Source organism: Notechis scutatus, chromosome 5, assembly GCF_049901735.1.
Source record: "Notechis scutatus isolate UNSWTSFEM ecotype Mainland chromosome 5, rNotScu1.2, whole genome shotgun sequence".
NCBI lineage: Eukaryota > Metazoa > Chordata > Lepidosauria > Squamata > Elapidae > Notechis > Notechis scutatus.
The window spans coordinates 52,562,556-52,586,697 of record NC_142013.1 but is presented as its reverse complement, the minus strand read 5'-3'; the positions used below and the strand labels follow the sequence as shown (position 1 = coordinate 52,586,697).

Below are 24,142 nucleotides of genomic sequence, written 5' to 3'. Positions count from 1 at the left end.
GCAAATTAATATCATTAATTAATGTTGTCGGGCTAAAATATATATATCATCTTCTTTAAAAAGCAGCCTTTCCTCAATCTCTAGCATTGGAACATATATGATATTTTCAGACTACTTAGGATCCATTTTCAGTGAATAACAAATATGAGCAAATGCAAAAATGGACCTCTTTAATTGTTAGGGCATGATCCAGAAAAAGATAGTCTTGTTTAAGCTAAAGCATAGACGTGAAGGATAATGGTGATGTTAATTTTCAAATAAAATAGCAGGCATTAAAGTATTATCATCAATACTATGGAACTGCAGAGCAAGTTTTCAGCCTTAAAACTTTAAACTTTACCTTCCTAGCCAAGTTTGTATACATAGCAATGTAATGCATTAGCGTTGGGGAAAAATCATTATGAACATTCATTTTAATTTTTTCAAGACATCACCCTGAACCTGCAATAAGTACTAAGGTAGCAGTCTACTTTATTTAACTTTGATAATGATTACATTAAATAATGAATAAATTAATTGCCTCCATCTTCCATATTTCATGTTGGGACTTCAAACCCACAACAAAACCCCAAAAGGTAGCTTATAGGTATGGTATATTTGTGTGCGGTATCAGAAGAAAGCCAAATATATGTGGAAACATAGTCCTTTATTTAAAGGCGTTACAATTAAAGATGGACAACTTCCGGTAGCGTTTCCTTCGAGGATGGACCGAAGACCGCAATCCTGTGTTGCTTCAATCCATGTTGCTCCTGTTAAAGGGCTCCAAACGGGGCTAGAACCACCTTGGAGGGATGGGGAAGAAGAGGAAAACTGTCTGTTGAATCGAGGGGAGCCTCCTTGGCTAGGCAAACTCCCCCCGAAGACGGGCTGCAACAGTGGCAAAATAAAGCCACCCTGAAGAAGGAAAGCTATCCAGGACAAAGATCGTGCAGGAGCAGTGAAGAAACAGACAGTGTGGAGACCAGGAAAATCAAGCGCAATATTTGAACACAAGGTATCCTGGATTTAAAACTTTAAAGAGACTTTTTAAAAAAAGGATTGGAAAAGCGGCAACCAGAGGGAGTGAAAAAAAAATTAGGACATAAGTGAAAGTGGCTTTGAACTGTAAAAAGAATTAAATTGAAAGAGGAATCTAGAAGAAGATATCCGTGTTAATTGGATTATATTAAATTATATAATTGGCATTAAATAGGCATACTACAAGCTGAACTTGAATGTGCCCAAAAGAAAAAATATACAATATTTGGATTTATTGGTTTTTTAAAACTTAAAAGCCCTAAAAGGGAAAGGAAAGTGAAAAGAAAAGGTGGAACTTGGACATAATAGAGAGTGTTTTATCACCTAATGATAAAATACATTTTTCTGTGACTTTTTAAAAAGTGTTTGGTTCCTTAAAAATTGGAACTTGATACAAAGTAAGAGGAACCTTGAAAACAATAAGATAGAAACCCTGAAAAGTGAAACTAGAATACTATAAAGGAAGAAGAAAGAAGCCTGAACCCTGGGAATACTATGTGACTTTGAGAAAAATTTAAAACTTAACAGAAGGAACTTAACAATAAAAATATATGAACATTGGACTATTTTGACCCTGGAAAATTGAAAGAATAACAGAAGTGGATGGTTAGAAGCTGATTTACTGGATAACTGGACTGAACTTAAATATTAAAGAAAAAGGTAAAAAAAAGAAAAGAAAAAAGTAAAAGAGGTGCACAAAAATGGCAGAATACTGTTTGGAAATAAAATCGAACTTAAGAAGTATAAGGGAAATGATATGGAGAAAAGTGAAATTGTGCAGTATTGCTATACGAATGCTAGAAATGGCATCATTGGAGAACAAAGATGAACAAGGAGAACCAGAAGTGGAGGATTTGATGAAAGAAGAGGCCAGCCTCAATGAACAAACGACACAACGAACATTGAAGCAGGGGGGGGGGAGCATGGAAATTAAAAACTGAAGGTTTGTGGGGACAATTAAAGAGGTAATTGTTTGGAAAGTCAAACAAAGAAAAAGGAAACAGCATAAAAGCGAATTACAGGAGAAAGTTCAAAAGAGAGGGGGATAAAAACTGGAGTCAGAAATGGAGGGGAAAAATAAAGGACAAGAGGAATAAGGGAAAGGACCAGAAAAAAAGGGGATTTAGAAAACCAAAAAAATGAAAAGAAGATGTATGGCTAGAAGACCAAGAGATGATGGGTAGTCAGAGAATATGAAAGGAGATTCTACAAGTTAATGCATAAAGTGGTATAAAAATATAGATTGTAAAAAAAACAGAATGATTGGAACTGATGTTTTTTTTTCTATTTGATTATTTTCTAAGAATTATTGTTAAATTAACTGGAATACATGTAGAGATGGGACTATTATAAGAATGTTAATTACATTAAATTTAATTAAAATTTAATTAAAATGAACTGAGAATTTTATTAAAAAGACAAATATCAGTTTCTACAATTAGCTGAAAAGATCAATGCATTAGAAACAATAACTGTCTTAGAATAAAGAAAAGAATACCATGTGGAATCTAACCTAAAATGTACATGAGATATGTACTGCCTAGGTCAGGGGTCTCCAACCTTGGCAACTTTAAGACTTGTGGACTTCAACTCCCAAAGCTGGCTGAGGAACTCTGGGAGTTGAAGTCCACAAGTCTTAAAGTTGCCAAGGTTGGAGACCCCTGGCCTAGGTGATAACTAAAAATGATTACATTATGGTAATTTTTAATAAGAGTTAAAGGGGAGTAAACTGTATGATGTATAAGATAAAAGGGTGGTGCACTCAAATGAGCAATTAAGGGGGAAATGTTTGGAATTATTAAAATTAATATGGAATTTACTAATAATGAAATAAGAATATGTGATGAAATTGCAAATATGACAAATAAAAGTATAATGAAAATAGATTAAGAAATAAGAATTTTAAGATATTATATAAAGGAGATAAGAGCATAATTAAAGAAAAACAGAATAAGATATGAATTAAAAATGGATAAAATAAATGTGGAAAACATAAGAATACTTGTGAAAATTTATAGAAAATGGAAAATGTACTGATATGATAAGAAAATGAATATGTAAGATAGATATGTAATTATGGTCATGTTTGTATGGAAATGCAAAAACCTGGAATCACACTATTCACCAAAAGAGATGTTTGTAAAAGATAAAAATTAAAAAAAAGTTGGAAAAAAAATTAAAGATGGACAAAATTAGTTGTTGCAATGCTGTTTCAATCTGAAAGAGTTATTTCAACTTTTAAAAAACTTCATTAGAATAGTCATCTCAATTTCAAGCCAGCTATTCTGAATTAAGAATATTTTGTGCAAGTGCTTATTAAGAGTGCAGGATGCTTTATTATAATCAGATATGACAGAAACTTTCCTTTCCTGTTTCAGGGAAGAGCTTCACATTGACTATCACGGTCTTCACGAATCCTCCACAAGTAGCCACGTACCACAGAGCTATCAAGATAACAGTGGATGGACCTCGAGAACCAAGAAGTAAGTATTCAGAAAATACTGGTGCTCTCTTCAATTATTCAAGCTTTATACAGTGAAGGAAAGATAGAGATGATCCTGTTGATCCTGTCCCTCTATTTTTGCCCATTAGCAGCTTTTTTCCTCTCAATATTTGAAAGAGAATATGTACATCAAGGAAGGGTCTGTAGTTATGCAATCTATTTATATACTCTTAAAACTCTCGTCATGATAATTAACTGAGAAAAACAGTGCACCACAGGTTGACAGTTTTTGAATCAAAGTACCTTAAATGGGAAAACTTACAGAATGTGTCCAAAATCCAGGACCCATGACTCCCAAGAGAATTAAATTTGAGGAAGTTGTGGCTGCTTCAGTTCTACTAGCTACTGTTGCACTGCTGGGCTGCTGCTGCAGTAACACAATCTTCATTTTCAATGTTCTGTGACAGTTTCCCAGCTAGTCTTGCAATCCCTCACTCCCTCTCCCACCCAGCAGCAGCCATTTACCTGCCGGAAGAGAAGGGAAGGGAAAAAAATCCAATGTTCTACAATGAAACTCAATGGGGAAGCCAGCAGGAAATCAGAAGACACACCTGCTCCCACTGTTTTTTTGCCCACCCTTGATCGTAAGTAAATTGCTCTGAAACAATGAGCCTTTAGGACATGGAATGTCTAGTTCAGAAATAAAGTTTAGATCTCTAAAAATAATAAGAGCTTATATGATTTGAGAAAGCTCCATACTAAATACACACATGCTGCACACCTACTATGGACAAAGAGTTCTGACGAATGAGGGAAGTAAAGTCAGGGCATGCACTTAGTTCTCAGTCACATGATGAATTGTGTGAAGAGGGAACATAGGATGAAGATTTTGGTCACAGAATTCTGTACAGTACAATATTGTGTTCTGTCAGAAAATTAGGCTTAGTAAATGCTATACACAATTACCTGGTAGAAAGGCTCTGTGAATGTAATGGATCATATTTCTGAATAGAGATATGTGTGTTGTTAATTGAGCTATTAATCTACACAGAGAGTCAAATTATTTTCTTTTTAAGTTTTTTTTATTTTTATAACAAAAACAACAAATAAAACCATCTTTCAATTATACAGTGTGTCGGTTGGGTACATATATCTTGTGCATATAATAATATTGGTATATATTTCTTATTGAGTTTACATTCATATTGTACTATGGTCAACATTATTTATCCCCTTATATCATTATTCCATTGTCATTAAGTTTTTATTTCAATTTCAAACTATCCTTAAAGGCAAATCCCAAATTTTACTAAATTATATTCACATTAAAGCTTGTTCAAAAATAATCAATTTTATAGAGAGTCAAATTCTTGTTACTCAGTTGTGTACATAAGAATTGGAAAGCCAGCCATTTATATGCTAAGAACTGGAGCTGATGTTTTCAATTCTATGCCTGGAGGGATATGCCCAAAAGCCATGTAGCTAGGGAAAAAACTAAAGTTGATGTAAGTTATTAAAACAGGTAATAGGGATACTGTTCATGTACTTCATAGTCTTCTTTGACATATAATATTGCATTTTTTAGCAATTTTGTGTAGGTTTCCAAGGACAGTCACCAATGACTGGGGCGGGAAGCGTGTTGCATTCTTGTCACAAGGTCCTAAATGTGTCACAGTTATGGAGAAGGATATAAGGGGAGCTTATATTGGGATGGGAAGGGGGGGATCTGATAAACTTTTTACTATAAACCCTGTACTGCATGCAAAAAAAATGAACTTCCAGGATAAAAGAAACTATGCACATTTTTCAGCATTTCCTGCTCACTTTGCTTTCAGCTTTGCATAGGAAATTTAATTTTAGAAACAAAATAGCCCCGTTTGTCCTCCCCTTAAAGCTGGCAAATAGAACTGAGCTGAAGGAAGAGGAGCCAGACAACATGCAGTTGCTTTTATTTGCAGTTTATTGTCTCTCAAGCAAGTTAAGAAAACAGTAATTGTTGAGGGCAGGCAGCACTTCAAGGAGACAGATGGAATTTATTCTGCTGAAGCACAGATTTTCTCAGTCATGCCTGCCAAATTAAGAATGAGTAAATAATAAATAATATCTCAAGGGATGCATCCAGCAAATACATAAGCACAGTGTTAGAATACCCCTTCCCCCCACCCCCAGTCAATACACTGCTGAGCCTGTGCAATGTTCCCTTGTTATTACCCAAGACAATAATTAACCTCAGTGTAGAATGTTCATATTTGAATCAAAATATCTTCTTGTAAGTTGAGGTTTGTGGTTTTCTTTGCTTACGCCTCCCTCACATTTGGCAGAGGTTGCGACTGTAGCTTAAGAGAAGTCAAAATGAGGAGAGTAAAGAAGTGATTGCTCATGGAAATGACATTACAGTTAAGAACAGAAGAGCCAGTGGGTGTAATGGTTAAAATATTGCACTTTGACTGAGGAGACCATGTGCAGGTCCTTGCTTGACCATTTTGCTCATTGATGATTTTGAACCACGGATTCTTCCTTAGGCCAACTTACCTCACAGCTTTGTTGCAGTACAAAAAGAAAAACCTTATTAAAGAACAATCAATCAAATCTACACAAAAATTGAATTTTTATTCACTAAAATTGATGCATGCGATTTCACCGCTTTAAGTAGAGAGATGAGATTCATACTGTATTATCTCTTATTGTATTTTAATAGTTTTAAATCAACCTGATTTATTTTCATGCACAGCATGAGTTTCTATGCATATATGCACTTGGATTTGGAACATACACTATTACTAAGTTTATGTGATATCAAGCTCCTATTTTTAAAACTTTCAGCATCAATACATTTTCTCCAATCCTGTCCATAATTTCTATACAAATATAGAAGTTTACATATGCAGGAATATCTTGAGAATCTGCAAACTGATCTACATAAACTGTGTGCACTTCTTGGCTTCCCACTTTCCTTTCTTTCATTATATATGCAGCTCATTTTGGGAGCACCTTCTTCCTATTTACAGAATACTGTTTCTGCATTCAATTGTTATTGAGACAGTACGAGCACATTGATTGCCTCCTTGAACATTATTTTGAATGTTTGGGATAAATGTTAGCAGCAGTGCATTCTTTTTCCATTTCAGAAAATTATATATCTAACTAGATAGCATTAACTAAAGAAACATGTACTTACTTGTCTGGTAATTCTCATGCCCACAGTCTTCTTTTGTTATAAATTATCTAGTATCATTTGAAAAAATTATCTTCAAATCTAATAGATCTTCGGAATGAAATTGATAATTTGAAGTTAGTGCAGGATTTCAAAGCGCAGCTTTTTCTTAAAAAGTAGCTTGGAGATAATAAACATAATAATGAAATTATACTGATAATGTAAAATAAGAACTTTTCTACATCTGTATTAGTTCTGCGGGAAGAAGTAATGCCTGTATCACAATAGAGACATAGCTTTGCTGGGCCCAATTTGTAGTGGCAATTTCTTCTTTTCAAATGGGAAATACGTCAGCTTATATAAACAATCTTAAAAATAGTAAGTCTTTATAAAGTAGATGTATTTGTCTTCTTCCTTGACAAATTGAAGTGTGTTTCAAAATGTAATTTAAGTAGTAGAAAAAAAGTGTTTATGTAAAATTTCTGTATTAAAAGCTTTCCCATGGCATTCTTTTTCCTTAATTAAAGTGCATTTTGAAAACAGCTGAAACTTATATTCATTCAAACAGATGAATGAGAAATTGTCAGAATGATGTTATTTTCCATGGTAGTAAAATTATGCAGTTACTTTTCTCTCAATAGAGGAGAACTTTTCTATGATCAATATTTTGAAGAAAATGACTTTCTAAATCAAGAAATCTAGCCAATGTGTAATTATTCATTTGGCTATTTTACCCACAGATTCCAGTTGTAGCATTTCTCAATTACTAAAATATATTTTGTTTATATTTAATCAACACAATTCTAAACCTCTTGATCATAATCCATTATACTGGACTAGAGTGAACAAACTGTCATGAGGAAGGTATCTGGCATGTAGCATATGAGTATATATGCAAAGTCTAAACAATGTTAATTTTATAGATGTCCTTTGAGAGATAAAAATAACTTGGATTTGGATCCCAAGCTGATCATACACTGGGGAAAATGTTGTTTGTTTTGATTTATAGACCACCCTATACCAGGGACAGAATTTAGTAAAATTCACAACATTTTCATGTGTAGATTAATTTTGTCCTCTTTCAGAGGACATCCTACCTTGTTCTTTGTCTAAAAGCTAAAGCCCTTATTTCAACTTGTTCTTATCACTTATACTCTACCTTTCCAAACTATCTTTGATAATTAAAATAACAGAACAAGCGTAACAGAAAGGAGGAGAGTGAGATTTATATTTATATATATACATATACATATACATATACATATACATATACATATACATATACATATACATATACATATACATATACATACATACATACATACATACATACATACACATATACATACCGTATATACATACATATAGGAAAGTGGAGTTTTAAAAATGGAAGGCAACATTGACCCATGCTTTTCTTTTCTTCATGCAAGCTGTCAGCTTTGTATTATTAAACAGGATTTAGTTATGTTTCCTCATTTGAGTATCCTCTTCCTTATCACAAGTACCTGATAAATTTTTCAAGGTGACACTAACTGAAAATACTAAATAAAGTGTCTAGAAACTCCAACTGACAAATACAGAAAGTTTCACAGATATATTCCTTTCCCTGGGCTATTTGCAGAGTGACAGTGTCAATGAACTAAAATGAAATGAAGGGGAAAAAATGAAAAATAATGACTGGCATGGATGTAAGTGTAAATGAATTTATGAGTTAAATTCAGAAAGTTTGTTTTCCTGCTTTATATCAGTTCTGCAGTTTAGCAATACAATATTTCTGCCTTTGTTGTTTCCACCTACTGCAGTTAAAATAGAGAGCAATTTTTTTCTGCAATGTCACATACATATATCATACTGTGCATTAACTTAATACTTTCTAAGTCCTTTCCTGAGACTGCACCACCCATTTTGAGTAAGTTACTTTATCACTACAGAACAATAACAACAAGAAGTCTTTTGTTGTTTCTAGAGTTCTTTGGCTGGCAGCCAGTGAATCAAAAGCCAATATTTATAGGTGAGGATGCTAAGAATTGGAGACAAAGAAACATTGTGGTAGTAAACGGGTAAGAGTTTCAATGGGTAGGGAAGATTAGAAAGATGTAAGATTATGAAGCCTCTACAGCTCTCATTATAAGTTTTCTTCTGTCAGGTTCTAACTTTTTTTAGCCTTTGTGAGAGTAAATAGATTCTTCTGACAGATTTTCAAATTAAATAATTATAAAATCCTCTTTTATTGATTCAATAATTTAGTTTAGTTTAGTTTACTTTATTGTCATTGCATCTCATACAACAAAATTAAGTGCCATCTTCAGTGTACATTGTAACTATAAAAATAAATGTCTTTTCAGTCTTGCTACTAACAGTTTGGGATGACCACACCACCTCACTGTTGAAAATTAATACTAGTTGAACGTGGTGGTCTTCTTTGACATACATTTCTGTCAATACATTTTGAATTTAGAAAGATAAAGAAGTTATGTACAATTATATATATTTATATACATATATACATTTAATCTAAGTTAATTTAGTTTTTAAATCTTTCTCATTATTCCTCAAATACGAGGTCCCTCACCTTTTCCCTATTTCACCTTAAATTCTTGTTTCAATTTTATGAACTCCCTTTCATGTCTCTCCAGTAATAAAATTTATTCCATATTTTATGGTATTCTGATTCATCTTGATCCTTCAATTCTAGTGTCAGCTTATCCATGTTTTTAATGTTTATATTCAATAAAATTAAAAAAAGAAAAAGAAAATTTATACTAATTGACTCCTTCTGTGCTGTTCATCTGAAGCCAAAAAAAATAAGGGGAAGAATAACCTGCCTGTATGCTGTTTGGAAACTCCTCTAACTCTGCTTTAAAAACTCTACATAGTAGCTTACTATATCTCCTTGCAGCTATAAAGAAAAAGGCAGGGAAAGGTATAATATTGCTTAAGATTAAACAGAACCATTAAAGACATGGGGAAAATGAATAAAATTGAAGTCTTGCTTGTCTCTAATGAAGTGTTTGAACAGTGAAAAGATTGAAAATTCTTTTTCTTAAATAACCCACTTTAGACTTTAAATGTAAATACATTTATTTCAAAGAAATGAAAGGTCACTAGTTTTATCACTGGGTTATTTTGGTTCATGTTGTAAGGGTAAACATTCAAGCAAAAGAAAAATCTACTTTTCTTCCCACCATCCCATTTGTTAAGCAAAGTTTTGATGACTCAGGGCATGCATGAGCAACAGCATAGAGGATCTTTTCATTAGTAGAGTGCCTATTGATTTAACACAGTTTGGTCAGTGACTGGTTTTAACTCCTCAAAGGCAGGTTGGAAATAAAGTACTTCTGTTACGTTATTAGGGGTAGCTGTAGACATACATCTACCACAGTGATTGACATCAGTGGTCCTAATGTAAAAAGACAGGGAATATATCAAATAAATAAATAAATGATGAGGAATAGCTGTTTGTCAGCAATTTGCTGAAGGATTTCACATCAGGGAAATTGGCCTGCCTCCATAAAATTCTGTATGCTGGAATTTATTTCATGTGTTCACCTGTACACACAGATTACATAAGGTTACATCTTTGTTGATGTTAGCACTACTGTTATGACTGCTGTTTTGGGCATTTCTACATGGGAATTCTTTCCTAGTTGGAGAGCAGCTTCTGCTCCAAGACCTGCAGAGATGGAGAAATGAACTGCTTTGTATTGACACTGTTGTAAAGGAAGTCTTTGCCTCCTCTTTGTATTATTTTGTATTGTTTTACAATGCTGTGGCTCTGTGGAGAGAAATCTTGCTGCACCTTTCCTCATAACTCCTGAGCTTGAGTTCCTGTAAAGTCTGATGGCTCAACCAACTCAATTCACCCAAAATGGTGGGTGGCTCTGGTGTGTTGTTTTTTTTGAGTGGAAAAAAATGTAAGGGGATTTTTAGTGCTACAGAACCTATAGCTGTTTTAGTGGAACTGAGAATTTGACTCCTTGTTCTCTGCAGTTCAAGTTAGCATCAATAACAAACAGCTTTTTTAAGTTTGGGGAAAGAAAATGGTGGTATGGAAATTTTTACTGGCAATAAACCGGTAATGTTATGGATGATATAATGCTTTGCTGATATAAAATATGTAGCATTTTGGCTAATAGTCTGCAGGGAGAAGTCCAGAATGGATTATCAGAGTTTGGATGGAGAACAAAGCTTGTAGGTCTGCCTATAATTTTATTTCTCCGGATGGTTTCTAAGAGAAGGAGGAAAATGCACTTAGACAGATCTGCTCCTGGCACTTTTTATTTAATGTGTGTAGTACTGAGTTTGGGAGCTCTCCAAAAAAAGAGGATGACCACACTCTGAACACTGGAAACGGAATAGATAACAGCTGAAAAGGAAACAATTTTCTTCAGACAGAAGTTTAGTGTTGTCTTAACAGATTGCTTTTTATAGTCTTATATTTTTTTTTGTAGGTGTACAGTTAGTGAGTAGAATAAGGTGATACAACATATACTTAAATTTGACTGGCTTTAATATTTGCTTTAGGTAAAATCTTTTACGTATATGAAGAGAGAGAGAGAACATTTTTGGAAATTAGTTTAACTATCAAGTGAATACATGTTTTTTAGACATTTCCAAGGCCTACTAACACAACTTTGACTTAACTGAATACACAACTTTTATTTTAGTGAATTAGTTCTTATTAATGGCTATTTGTTTTTTAATGTTACAGCCCATCTTTTCTCCAAGACTTCAGGGCAGCTTACATGGGCTTCTCTTTCCATTTAATCCCTATAATAGCAATCCTTGAAATAGGCCAAGCTGAGAAAAAAGTGGCACTCAAGTACCTCAACCACTATATTACATGAGGCATTCATTTCAGATTTCATAAGCATTTTATTTTATTTTTCAGAATACCTAATTTGGAGGAGAACAGATTAGGATAGAGGCAGTGGTGGTATTCAAATTTTTTTACTACTGATTCTGTGGGCGTGGTTTGGTGGTCATGTGACTGGGTGGTCATGGCCAACTTGACGTCACTCATGTCAAGGGGCGCCTTGCCTGGCCTCTCCTTGCCTCAAAGGCCTCAATGAGATACAAGTTCCCTGTCTGTTTATTTACTACTACTGAACATCCAAAATACACTATTTAATCATATATATGTGTGTGTGTGTGTGTGTGCCATATGTATACATGCATATTACACCATATAGAGAGTGTATAGGCACATAAAAAGATACATTAACTACTATATATATATACTGTATGTGTATGCACACACACACACACACGCACACACACACACACACACACACACACACACACCCCTCTTCTAAAACTATACACATTCAACCTCACTTACTGCATTTGGAAAAACATACCCGGAGTCCACTTTCTGCCACACATTTAGCTATAACTTCTGTACATTAGAACATTACACATACCTTCAGATGTTCTTCCCTAGACTGCACATGACTGCTAGAGCCAAGGACTGAGTAAAATGTGGTGAAACTCACTTAACAACGCTCTTGCTTAGCAACCAAAATTTTGGGCTCAATTGTGGTCATAAGTCAAGGGCTATCTCTGCCTTCCTCTGTATGGCAGCAGCCTTGTCCTAGTAAACTCCTTTTCCTTTCTGGCAATTTTCCTCTCTGTTAGAGGCACCAAAATAATCCAGACAATACAAGGTTTCCTGCTGGAGCAGGAGGTTGGACTAGATGGCCTCCAAGGTCCCTTCTAACCCTGCTGTTCTATGATTCTGTAAGGATCGCCTGCTGGAGAAGGGGGTTGGACTAGATGACCTCCAAGATCCCTTCCAGCCCTAGATTGTTGTGCTGTTTCAAAGCATCTTCTGAAGCCATGTCTAGTGCTAGGGTTTGTGGTCCTTCCTTCCTTTCCTTTTTTTTCTCTCCATCTGTCCGTTCCCCCTCCCTCCTCCCTCCCTCCCTCCCTCCCTCCCTCCCTCCCTCCCTCCCTCCCTTCTTTCTTTCTTTCTTTCTTTCTTTCTTTCTTTCTTTCTTTCTTTCTTTCTTTCTTTCTTTCTTTCTTTCTTTCTTTCTTTCTTTCTTTCTTTCTTTCCCCTCCCTTCTCTCTCTCTTTCTCTCTCTCTTTCTTTTCTTTTTTCTCTCTCTCTCACTCTCTTTTTCTTTCCCTTCCCTTCCTCCTTCCCTCTCTCCTTCAAAGGCTATAAGAGTGAGACCCACCTAAAACAAAAACTTCTTTGGATGAAACCGCCATTGTCATCCAGCTTATTTAACCCAATGCATGTGTGTGTGCGCACACACACACACACACACACACCATTTAAGCAAATTCCCTTGTTTTGGAGACTTTAGAATCAGAAGGTAACTTGGAGGTCTTGTAGTTCAACTTTCTGCTCAAGGCAGAAAACCTCATACATACGCAAGTTTGCAGACATCCCGGGATTCCCAGCTTTGGCTGCAAGAACTGCAGTGGTGGGATTCAAAATTTTTTTACTACCGGTTCTGTGGGCGTGGCTTGGTGGGCGTGGTGTGGCTTGGTGGGTGTGGTGTGTGGTTTCGTGGGCATGGCAGGGGAAGGTTACTGCAAAATCCCATTCTTTCCCATCCCGCTAACCTGCTTTCCAGCTCCCTTCTCCTGTGCAGGGCAACGAAAGAAGACCCAGCTGATCAGCTGGGACTCAGGAGGAAGAGAATAGATGGGGGCAGAGCCAGTCAGAGGTGGTATTTGCCGGTTCTCCAAACTACTCAAAATGTCCACTACCGGTTCTCCAGAACTGGTCAGCACCTGTTGAATACCACCTCTGCAGCATTCCCCACCACATACTTTCTCCTCCCGCCACCCCATGCAAGGCAGGAGGCCCAAGAGAAAGCGCCTGGCTCAGACACACAGCCCTCCATGATGCAGCCCTTCCCAGGGAGCAAAGCAAGGACTTACTGATCCATCCCGAAGGTGAGGTCCAGAGTGGCAGTGGCGATGCTCCAGGAGGGCAGCCCTCAGGGCCCTGGGAAAGCATCTTGTGCAGCACAGCGAAATTTACTTTAGCAACCGGGAGTTGCTGCTTTGGGTCCTGCAAGTCCCACTCCCATTAGGAAAGGGCTGCAGGCAGCAGAGAGAAACAGGATTCAACCTGGCTGCTTCTCTCTGCCACCTGCAGCCCTTTCCCAATGGGAGTGGGACTTGCAGGATCCAAAGCTAAATTTCACAGTGCTGCAAAAGACTCTCGCTCTCCCAGCATGAGCAGCAGGGGAGAGAAGCCACCTCTGACCTGGAGAGCCCATGGAGCCGCTCCACATGTTCTCTGGCAACCTGTTTTATCTCCCCTGCTGCTCTTGCTGGGAGAGCGAGAACGTCTTGTGCAGCACAGTGAAATTTAGGTCCTGCAAGTCCCACTCCCATCGGGAAAGGGCTGTGGGCAGCAGAGAGAAACAGGATTCAACCTGGCTGCTTCTCTCTGCCGCCTGGAGCCCTTTCCCAATGGGAGTGGGACTTGCAGGACTCAAAGCTAAATTTCACTGTGCTGCACAAGACGCTTTGCTTTCCCAGCAGTGAAAACAGGTCACCAGAGAACACGTGGAGCAGCTCCATGTGCTCTCCAGGTCAGCAGCTACTTGTCTGTGCCGCAGCGCTCTACGGATGGAACAGTAAGGTAAGAACAGTACCTTAGACAGCGGGAAGGCAGCGGGGAAGGCAGGCAAGTGCACTGGGCCTCAGGGACCCTGGGGTAACATAGGAGGCAGCTAGGCCAGGATTCAGGCCTTGCTGCTAGCAATCACTCACCCAGGCAGATTAGGGCAGTTTAGGTGGGGTGCATGGAGAGCGTCTCTGGCCCACAGAGACCATGTGGTGGAGGCAAGCCAGGGATCCAGACGGAGAGCAGCAGCACCTATGCAGGGTGAGCGGACGAGATGAGGAGTAACTGGGTGGGGCGGGGCCAGCCAGAATTTTTACCACCAGTTCACCCAAACCACTGAATCCCACCACTGGATAGAGGTGTTTTATATAGGCGCTCTAATAAAGCTTATTTAGAATGCAGAATATTTCATTATCACAATTGACTTAAATTGCATTCATGTTATTTTTACCACAGATGACACTGGACAACTTCTTGGAACCAGGCTATGGCAAACTAGCTGCAAAAAGAAAATGTGGAGATGTTATTGTCTATGTAGCCATTAGAAACTGAGTTCAAAGGATACTTCATTGCTTTATATGATTTTTTTAAAAAATAGTATTGGTCTATATCTAGATTACTATTTAAAAGAGAATATTTTACCCTTGCAAACTGAATAAAAATCAGTAAGCACTGAAAGGATAGTGTAGGTAAGAAGGTGCTACAACACCTTTGTGAGAGGTCCATCAACTCCCAAATTAATACATTATTATTAAATGACTGAACTATCACAGAAATATCACAGTTTGTATTACATGGGATTGTTCAATTTTTTGCATTAAATTATCAATACCTATATATCACATCTATACAAAAGGGGAGAGAGTATGTACAGACTAGAAAATAAAAACCAAACAATATCAGGTTATGGGTGCCTGTCAAAAGTTAGCACTGGTAATAATCTCTGTATTATTTTATTATTTTATTTGTATTACCTTATTTTTTATTTTTAACTATGAGTATATGTACACAGGTTGTACATTAATAAAGATATTTGCATTCAAATAAATATATGAAGAATCCAAATATTGAGTTCAAATTCCAATTTGTGTTTCTGGATATGCTGTACATAAGAAGATGGTTTCCATTTGAACTACAAAATTATGAAAAGAAAAGATTGTCTCTGAGCTGTTGTTGTTTTTACAAGAGCAGTAGGGAAGTTGTATAAATTAATGGATGCAATATTAAATTCATTTCTAGTTCTAGATATGTCCTGCTTTTCTTTCATTCCAGAGATAATTGATAGCTCATTATAATGCTATCTCTGGCAGACTGTGCCAAAGAGTCTGGCAGAACAAAGAAGAGATACATTGCTCAAATTTGGAACTTTAACACAAGTTGTAAAATTTAATTTCAGTTACTAGACTTTGCTTTTAAGTGTACATTTTTCTCAATTTTGCTAACTTCTTACCTTCATGAAAATTCATTTTGGGGGGGTGTGTGTGAAAGAATAGCTCTACTGGGTTAAAAAAAATCTGTAACCCTAATGAAGGTTTCGATGTTTGCAACCCAGACTTGCAGAATATGCTTACCTTTTACAGATGATTGTTTGCAGCCTATTGTATACAGTCTTAAATTTGAATTAAAACTCTAATGGGCAAAAGAATAAAATACAATGAACTTATTTCACATAAGAATCAGCAAGCTCCATGATGTTTTCTTGAGCTTTACAAAAAAACCTGTCTGCGACTTATCTCTTGGAGTACAGACCCAGTCTTCCCCAGCTACCCTGATGAAGATTAATAAGCTGTGACAAATAAATTTAAAACAGAATGGTATGGAGTAAAAAATAGTGACAGATAGGAATCTCATGAAGTATATTACTTTGTTTCTTTAATCTTTAGCAAAGAATAAATAAATTAATAGAGAGGATAAGAGATGAAAGTGTCATATTTCAGGTGACAACTTACAACCCTTTTAATCACAAAATGCCTGTTATCACCTGATAAGTACAATAGGCATAGGCATGTGTAGTGCTTGTCAGACGTTATTATAATGTACAGTGTGAACTAGTAGAGTTATGTATGCATTTCTCTGTGGGATCAAGGTTTCTACTCCAATCCAGCTGAAATTAGTCTTACTTCCATTGAAATGTAGGGTTTTAGTTAGACTGTTTGATATCATGCTTAAGTAATATGGAACAGACCATTGGTTTTCTGAGTGCTGTAATGGATAATTACCATACAGCCTCAGATTGTGTGTGTCAATAAGACAATTTCTCATTTTCTCTCTCCACCCACAATGTTTCCACAATAGGACATCGTCAGAAACTAGATGAGCAGACAAAGACTGGAAGTTTGTCCTTTTCAGAGCGCCTGAGTGAACTGGAACAGTTGCGTCGCACAGCTATAAGGGTTAGCCCACATCATCCAGCCCCGGCACCCAACCCAAGAGCTTCCTTGAACCACACAACTGCTTTTAATCCTCAGCCTCAGAGTCAGATTCAGGGTAAGCATCTGAATTTTCTCCCCACTCCATTCCCATCATGTAAAAGGTTGCTTGTTGCCTGTTGGAGTCATTTTACACAATTGGTTATATAGGATGGCTTTTCAGAATGATTATTCTTTCTGTTGGTTTTATATGGTACACATATGTTGATCATAAGGACACAGCTTCATCATATTAATAGGCTAGAGCTGACCAAAGATATATTTAGTTCTGTAAGTCTGTAAAAGAAAAAGTATGGTACAGAAGCTGATTTATCAACAGTTTGGATCTTATATTAACATTACAGTAACATTTACCAACACAGTCAGTTAAATCAGAAATTAAGAAATGTCAGTGAGATGGATACAGAATGTCCAGGATGTTTAAAAGGCAAAGCAAGTCTGCTGTTGCTGCTTCCTCCTACAACTCCTGCTGCACAAAAAGATTACTTCTTTAGATTTGTCATCCCTGGGACCAAAATATTATTAAGAGCTACTCCCCCCCCCCCATTTCTAAATTTCTGTATTATCCTGGAGGACATCCCATTTTATTGCTATCTTACATCATCGTAAAACTTACACAAAGTAATGTGTAAGGGGGGGGGACAGGCTACTGCTTTTGCTAGAGAAAAGTCCTTTCAGTCTTAAGGAGCATCAAGTAGGGAAAACGCTGATTTTATCAAGTCTTATCACTTTCCAAATTCCAATTCCAATCACCGGTTCCAAATTCTCTTTAGAAGGCTGTTTCACTTTAGAAGGCTGTTTCACTTTAGAAACATCAGGAGTGACCAAATATTTGTTTCAAGCATTTGTATATAAAAGGAAGTAAAAAATTTTACTTTTAAATATAGTAGCTCAATAGCGTTATTTTTAATTCAATATTTTAAGAATTATTTTTATAAAAACAAGATTATCAGATTTTTAAATAAAAAGGTTACTGTTCATATCATACATTGCATTGTGTTAAGAGTAGTCAGTAACAGAAAAAAATGATATTCACATGTTGTTTTACATATATTTTACTGTGAACCCATTCTCTCATGGTCACCCTCACGATTCAATAGTGAATTATTTTAGATCGGGGTTGTAGATTTTTATCTTCTCATGTACAAATAATGGAGGCAACAGTCTCCATAGATTTGCATTGAGGGGAAGTTCACAGAGACTGTGAAATATATGTCTTGAGTGTTTCTCTAAACTTCAGGAGAGGTCTTTAGAGCATAATTTGTTTGTAAACGGGGATTAATCTGAGGATTCACATCTAAACTTCCTCACTGCTATTCTCTTTGGTTTGCAACCTGCTTTATTTCAGAATGCTTCAGAAAAACTATGAATTCCTTCAAAGCATTTTTTTTGTTTGTTTTGAAAGAGTTCATCCTTAATGGATACATGCAGGAGTGGGATTCAAAAATCCCAACAACCGCTTCTCTGCCTGATTGCTGGGTGGGCGTGGCCATGGTGGGCGTGCCCTACCAGAACTTCCGGGAGGGCCATTTTTCACCTTTTCCAGAGTCTGGAGGCTTCCCTTGGGCCTCTGGGAGGGTGAAAACGGCCTCCCCTAGGCTTCGGAGGCCTTCCGGAAGTCAGAAACAGGCCTGTTTCTGGACTTCTAGAATTTCTGGGAGGGCCGTTTTTCACCCTTGCAGAGCCTCTGCACAGACCCTGCACTTACCTACATCCAAAATGGGCTGCATGGAGACTCCTGGCAGGGGAGAGGCAGGATGGGCAGGGCCAGCTGGTCGGTTCAACTACCGGTTCAGTGAATCAGGTGTAAATCTAATATCCAGTTCGCCTGGACCGGCCCAAATTGGCTGAATCCCATTCCTGGATACATGCCAATGAATATTTTATTTTTGTTCACTTAGAATATATATTTAAGGGTATTCCATTTTTTTTTGTTAAAAAGTTTTTTTCTTTTTTCACATTTCAAAAATATCTTTTTTAGTGAACAGCATGATTCCAGGTTTTCACATTTCCATACAAACATGACCTTGGTTACATATTCATCTTTGACATTTGATTTCATATCATATCGTTACATTACATATTTTCTATAAATTTTCTCAAATATTTTTCTCAAACTTATTTTATATATTTTCTATTCATTTCTTAACTTATTTCTTTTTACTTTAAATAATTCTCATATCTTCATATTCATTATACTTTATATTTTTATCTGTCACATTTGCAATTTCATCGCATAATCTTATTTCATTATTCCAAAAATTCCATCCTAATTGAAATCATTCAAAAAATTTCCCCTGTAATTACTAACTTGAATGTATCTTATACATCATTTAAATAACTCCTCTTTAATTCCTCATAATAATTTATCACTTTTTAATTATCACCTTAAAAATTCATAACAATAATCTCCTAACAACTACGTAACATGTATGGATTTTAGGCCAGATTCCGCATGGTATTTTCCCATTCAGTTACATTAAATCATTTATAATTTCAAATAAATTAATCTATTCAATTGATCATAAAAACTGGTGTTAATCTTTTTATAGCAATCTTCGTAATTCATTTTAGCTTTATTCTTGAATTTATTAAACTTAGTTAATATACTTATCATAGTTTCTTTTTTTCACATTTATTCCATTTATCTCTGTGTATAATTTAACAAAAAACAAGTATTCTAATAACAAGAAAACATCAGTTCCAATCTTTTCATTTTAAAAATCTATATTTTCCTATCTTCTAAGTAATTTATTACTTCAAATACAGAAATAAATTTGAACTTATAAAGAACAGATCATTTGCACTTACTGCACACAAAAATTCAAAACATTTGAGTTCGCTTCAAAAGAATATACATTTTTTTGGCTATTAAGTGTGTTTCTGGATTGCAAATTGATTTGTTTGCAGTAATATGCAAGCATAATATGCAAAGGTAATAAGCAGTAAAAGCAAAAATGTTCGATCAAAGAACCTGTGGTGCTCCAGTTGTTGCTAACTACCATTCTTATCAATCTTATTCAGCATAGTGAATGATGAGGGATACTTGGAATTATAGTTCAAAATATAAGGAGGACCAGATTTTTTTTTTACTGTTGATCACTTTGTTGCTGTACTAGGGCATCAGCTTAATTTCAGTTGTATTTATTTGACAGTTAAGATCCATTGATGTTATTAAAATTTACTTCTCTATAGAATAATATGACGAAAATCTGCAATGCTTTAATAGCAAAACTCATTTTCTAGCTTATATTTTATGTTCTATATCTAACAATATATTCATATATTATCTAGATATTATCTTTGCAATTGCAATTTTCTCTGGAGCTATAGTAATATATAAAAATTAAAATGTTCATGCCCCGAATAGCAAGTGTAAATAGATGAACGAATATGTTAAATAGCCTAATATCTAATTTGTAGTCTGCAGTTATTAAATATGATTAACAATATGATTAACAATAATTAATAATTAAATTAATAATTAAATGTGATTAACAAATTTGTAATAAGGATAGCATGTTTTTTTTTTACAAAAATGGAAGAAACAAGATTCATCCATTGCTACAGAAAAAGTTATATTGCTTTAGTTTTGTACCAGTTCATAGATAGGTGGAAAATATTGAACTGAAGTATGGGGAAGAACACACCGAAAAACAGAATGGCCTCCTTTCTGGGGACTAGGAACCTCTGACATTAGAGAAAAATCAGCATTGGGACATTTGCTGTATTGCACAGTATAGAGTACTGATAGAACTCCTTGACTCTTCTGAGTGTCACATGTCTGCAAGAAAGAACCCATCCACCAAACACGCTGCTGTGACCTGCAGTCCTTATGGTAAATGGCTATACTGATAAATGGTAAATGGCTATACTATAATGGCTATAGGTGCAGCCATTTGTCAGAATTTGCATCCTCCCTTCCTGTCTGCTCAAAAAGTGATGAGTTCACAGAACAAAACCAAGTTAAATTACTAGCTGAGTAATCACAGGTTTAACTATAGCAGAATTCACTCCATCTTTGCCTATGTGGACTGAGGGGAAGATACAACAGCTTTCTCAATGATCTTTTGATCTTTGCACATCAAAGACCTAACAAGCAAGAGCCAATTGTCCTGTTCAACTAAAACTCTGCCACCTGACTGGGCTGGAAGAGGAAACAAGTGAAAGTGGTATGTTTCCTTTCCAACAGGTCCCTGGTCTCATGGATCAGCTGATCCTTGGCATCAGAGATGACATTTTGAAACAGATGTTCTCTTTTGTCACTTTCCTTCTGCGCACCTATACACGAAAGAAGTTGTCATACAGATAAGATTGATGTTCACCGTAATGATATAATGAGAATAATAACCGGAACCCTTAAGTCCACATTGCTCTCATGGCACCATGTTCTTTCTAACATTGCCCCTCCTGATCTAAGGTGACAACAACAGACAGTCCGAGACTGGTATAAGATAAACAAGCCATCAACTTCTAGAGACCTTCCAATACATAAAATAAGTATAAAAATATGTACTGTCTACTTCTCACCAGGCTTAAGTCTAGGAAACCCATTTGGAATAACATACCAGTGTCTTAAGATCTAGATGAAGAATGCCGATTAAGATGGACAACTTTTAATAATCATAACCAAACAGATCACACAGATCCAACAAAACCACTTCCAGGAGGGCAGTTTCCCCAAAAAATATGGAGCCACATGAATCGAATCAGGATAGGACAGAACAGAACTAAGGCAAAGCTCATTAAGTGGAGAATGGCCAAGAGCCCGCAATTTGACTGTGCTGCTCTGGAACAACTATAACACACACATTTCAAGAATGTCTCATCAGAAAATTCCAAGGCACCTGGGATGATTTCATGACAGCCACACTAGAAACAGTTAGATGTTGAGCTTCTTTAGATATTGAATTATAACATCCATCCCATTACAGTGCTATGGTTCCATATTCTGATGATTTTATTATAGTTTCATCTTAATTTAATATTTTATCCATTATATTGAATCATCCACATATCTATATCTATATCTATCTGTTGATGCTTTATTTAAACTAAATTTGTGTATCGGTGATTGCATGACCTCTATAGATGCCATACACTAAATAAATAAATAACTTACCTTCCCAGCTATTAAGCCTCTCAGCTAATGAGGGCAGGTGAGGTTGCATAGCATAGAGCAGGGGTGTTTAAGTTGATTTTTCCACTGGCCAGATCAGCATTCTATTTGTCCTCCTTGAGCCAGTGGGGGAGAGAAGTTGGCGGGCGCATGTGCATGCAGGAGTTGAAAGGTGCATGCGCATTCAAAAGTTGGTGGGCGCATGCATACACAGGAGTTAGTGGGCGTATGCGCATGCAGGCCCCACCTCTGTCATCCTGGCTGCATTCTGTGCACCTGCGCACCTGATGGGATGGCATGTGCTAGCCTGTGCACATGTGCAGCCGCTGACTCCTGCTCGACTGGGCCAGGCTGGAGCTTCCTGGAGGACCAACTGCGGAGCCCCTGCTGCCAAACACTTCCCTCCTGGTGCACACACATACCTGAAAGGCCCCACAGCCTTGGGGTTTCCCAATGGTAGCCCCCTTGTTGTCCCCACCTCACCAGCCCTTCAACTGGATAACCAGCTGGAAGGTCCATTCTCCAGTTGCTGCCCCATGATTTTCAGACTCTCCAGCCTGCTCTATGCTCAGCAGTGAAGGCTGCTCCCTCATCGCCACCTGCTCTACACCAACCCTTCACCTAGATGGCTGGACAAAAGTTCCATTCTCCATCCGCTGCCCTGCGATTCTCATGCTCCTCAGCCTGCTCTGTGCCTGGAAGTGGCAGCAGCCCCTGCTCATGGAGAGGGTGAGGTGGGACACACTGAAGTCACTGGGGAGCCCCGAGGCTGCAGCTGAAGCAGTCTCTGCTGCCAGGCACAGAGCAGGCTGTGGAGTGCAAGAATCACAGGGCAGCAGCTGGAGAGGGGGAGCAGGCTGCTGATGACAGTGGCGGCTGCGTCCCCTCACCCACAAGGAAGAGGAGGAGGAGGAGGTGGTGGCCGATGGGTGAGATATGGACAAGGCAATGCTGGCCTGCTGCCTCCTGTGCTCATGCATGCACGCCGTGATGGGGTGGGCCTGTGTGCGTGTGTGCCTGCTGCCTCCTGCATGCACTCATACCCACCAGGATAGTATGGGCCTGGCAAAAGTGACATGGGCTGCCCCTTTACAATTTCCATGGCTTTACGTGGCTGCGCGGGCCATATTCAGCTACGTCATGGGCCAGATGCGGCCATTCAGTTTGACACTCCTGGCATAGAGGGAGGGAGAAACTGCTGACTTCCTCATAATCCTACCATGAGTTCAGTATTCTCCTCCTCCTCCTCCTCTGATTAGTCCATACCCCCATTACTGGTTAGCTAGCTGGACTGATTTCAAAACCAGACTGGTTATTCTTCCACTTCCCAGCCTGACTGGTCCTGGAGGACAGGTCTAGGGACTATAGGAAGACAGGTTTCATCTAGCCTAAAGTGCTCAATGGACCAGGAATTTCCTGATTGCAAGCTGACAGAATGGTTAGTTAAATGTGTCAATGTGTATTGATGGCAAAAACTATATCAGAATAAGGAGAGAATGCTTCTTTATCACTTAAGCAGCTAACATCTGGAAGAGACTGGGAATAACATGCAGGGACTTTGTAAGATATAGTGGAACAAAGAGGCGTATTTGTGCCATGGTTGGTTATAAATGTAGAAAGATCTCATGAGAGCACATTGCTTGCTTTTTACTTACTTTTCTGTCTGGTCTTTCACAAGCAGGGAAACTAACACCACAAAATGTAAAAAAGATGAAAGGTTAAAATGAAATTTGGATTTCTAACAGGTTTAGTAGTTTTCTTATAAAAATAGTTCATGCAGCTTAATAATCAGATATTGTTGACTTCCACAAATACTGTTCATTTTCTATATAAAAGAGAACATGTTTCTCTGTGTTTAGAAATTTAAAGCCTATACCTTCACAGAGAAAGGAAATTAATATTCTTGCATCTGAAATAGATTTTTACATTTACTAGTTTACAAACAACTACTCAGATCAGGAAAAATAGGAATTTGTCTTGTTAAGAAAGTGCTATGAAGGTATTGGTGTAAAACTAGATTACTTATTTATTCTGGGATAATAACAATAATATTTCATGAATGTTCCAACTATTTTAAATTTGTTATGTTTATGTATGTTATCTTTGTATATGGAATAGTCAGCAAGTTTAACTGAATGACAGTGATACAGAATCCAGTCTACGGTTTACTCTATTTAAAAAAATTGAATTAGTTATATGCTTTGTTTTTATTTCAGATATAAATATTACTCTGATATTAGAGAGAAAGAATTAGGGTATAAGCTCCAAATATTTTTTTAATAATTCCATTATTCCTTTTTAAATAAATGTTTGTCATTTTTTTTACATGAAGAAAATGAACTGAAATTATATCCAACTAACAACCTACTGACTGACTTTAAGAATA

At 36.9% G+C, this 24,142-nt stretch overlaps 1 protein-coding gene across 1 annotated transcript in view; it reads left to right on the top strand.

Annotated features, from left to right (window-relative positions):
- Positions 1–24,142, top strand: part of RUNX1 (RUNX family transcription factor 1) — a 212,184-nt gene that overhangs the window by 134,603 nt on the left and 53,439 nt on the right. Inside the window, exons 5-6 of the mRNA XM_026664211.2 lie at positions 3,396–3,500; positions 16,504–16,695. Coding sequence (XP_026519996.1) covers positions 3,396–3,500; positions 16,504–16,695 — 297 coding nt within the window. The remainder of the gene's footprint in view (positions 1–3,395; positions 3,501–16,503; positions 16,696–24,142) is intronic.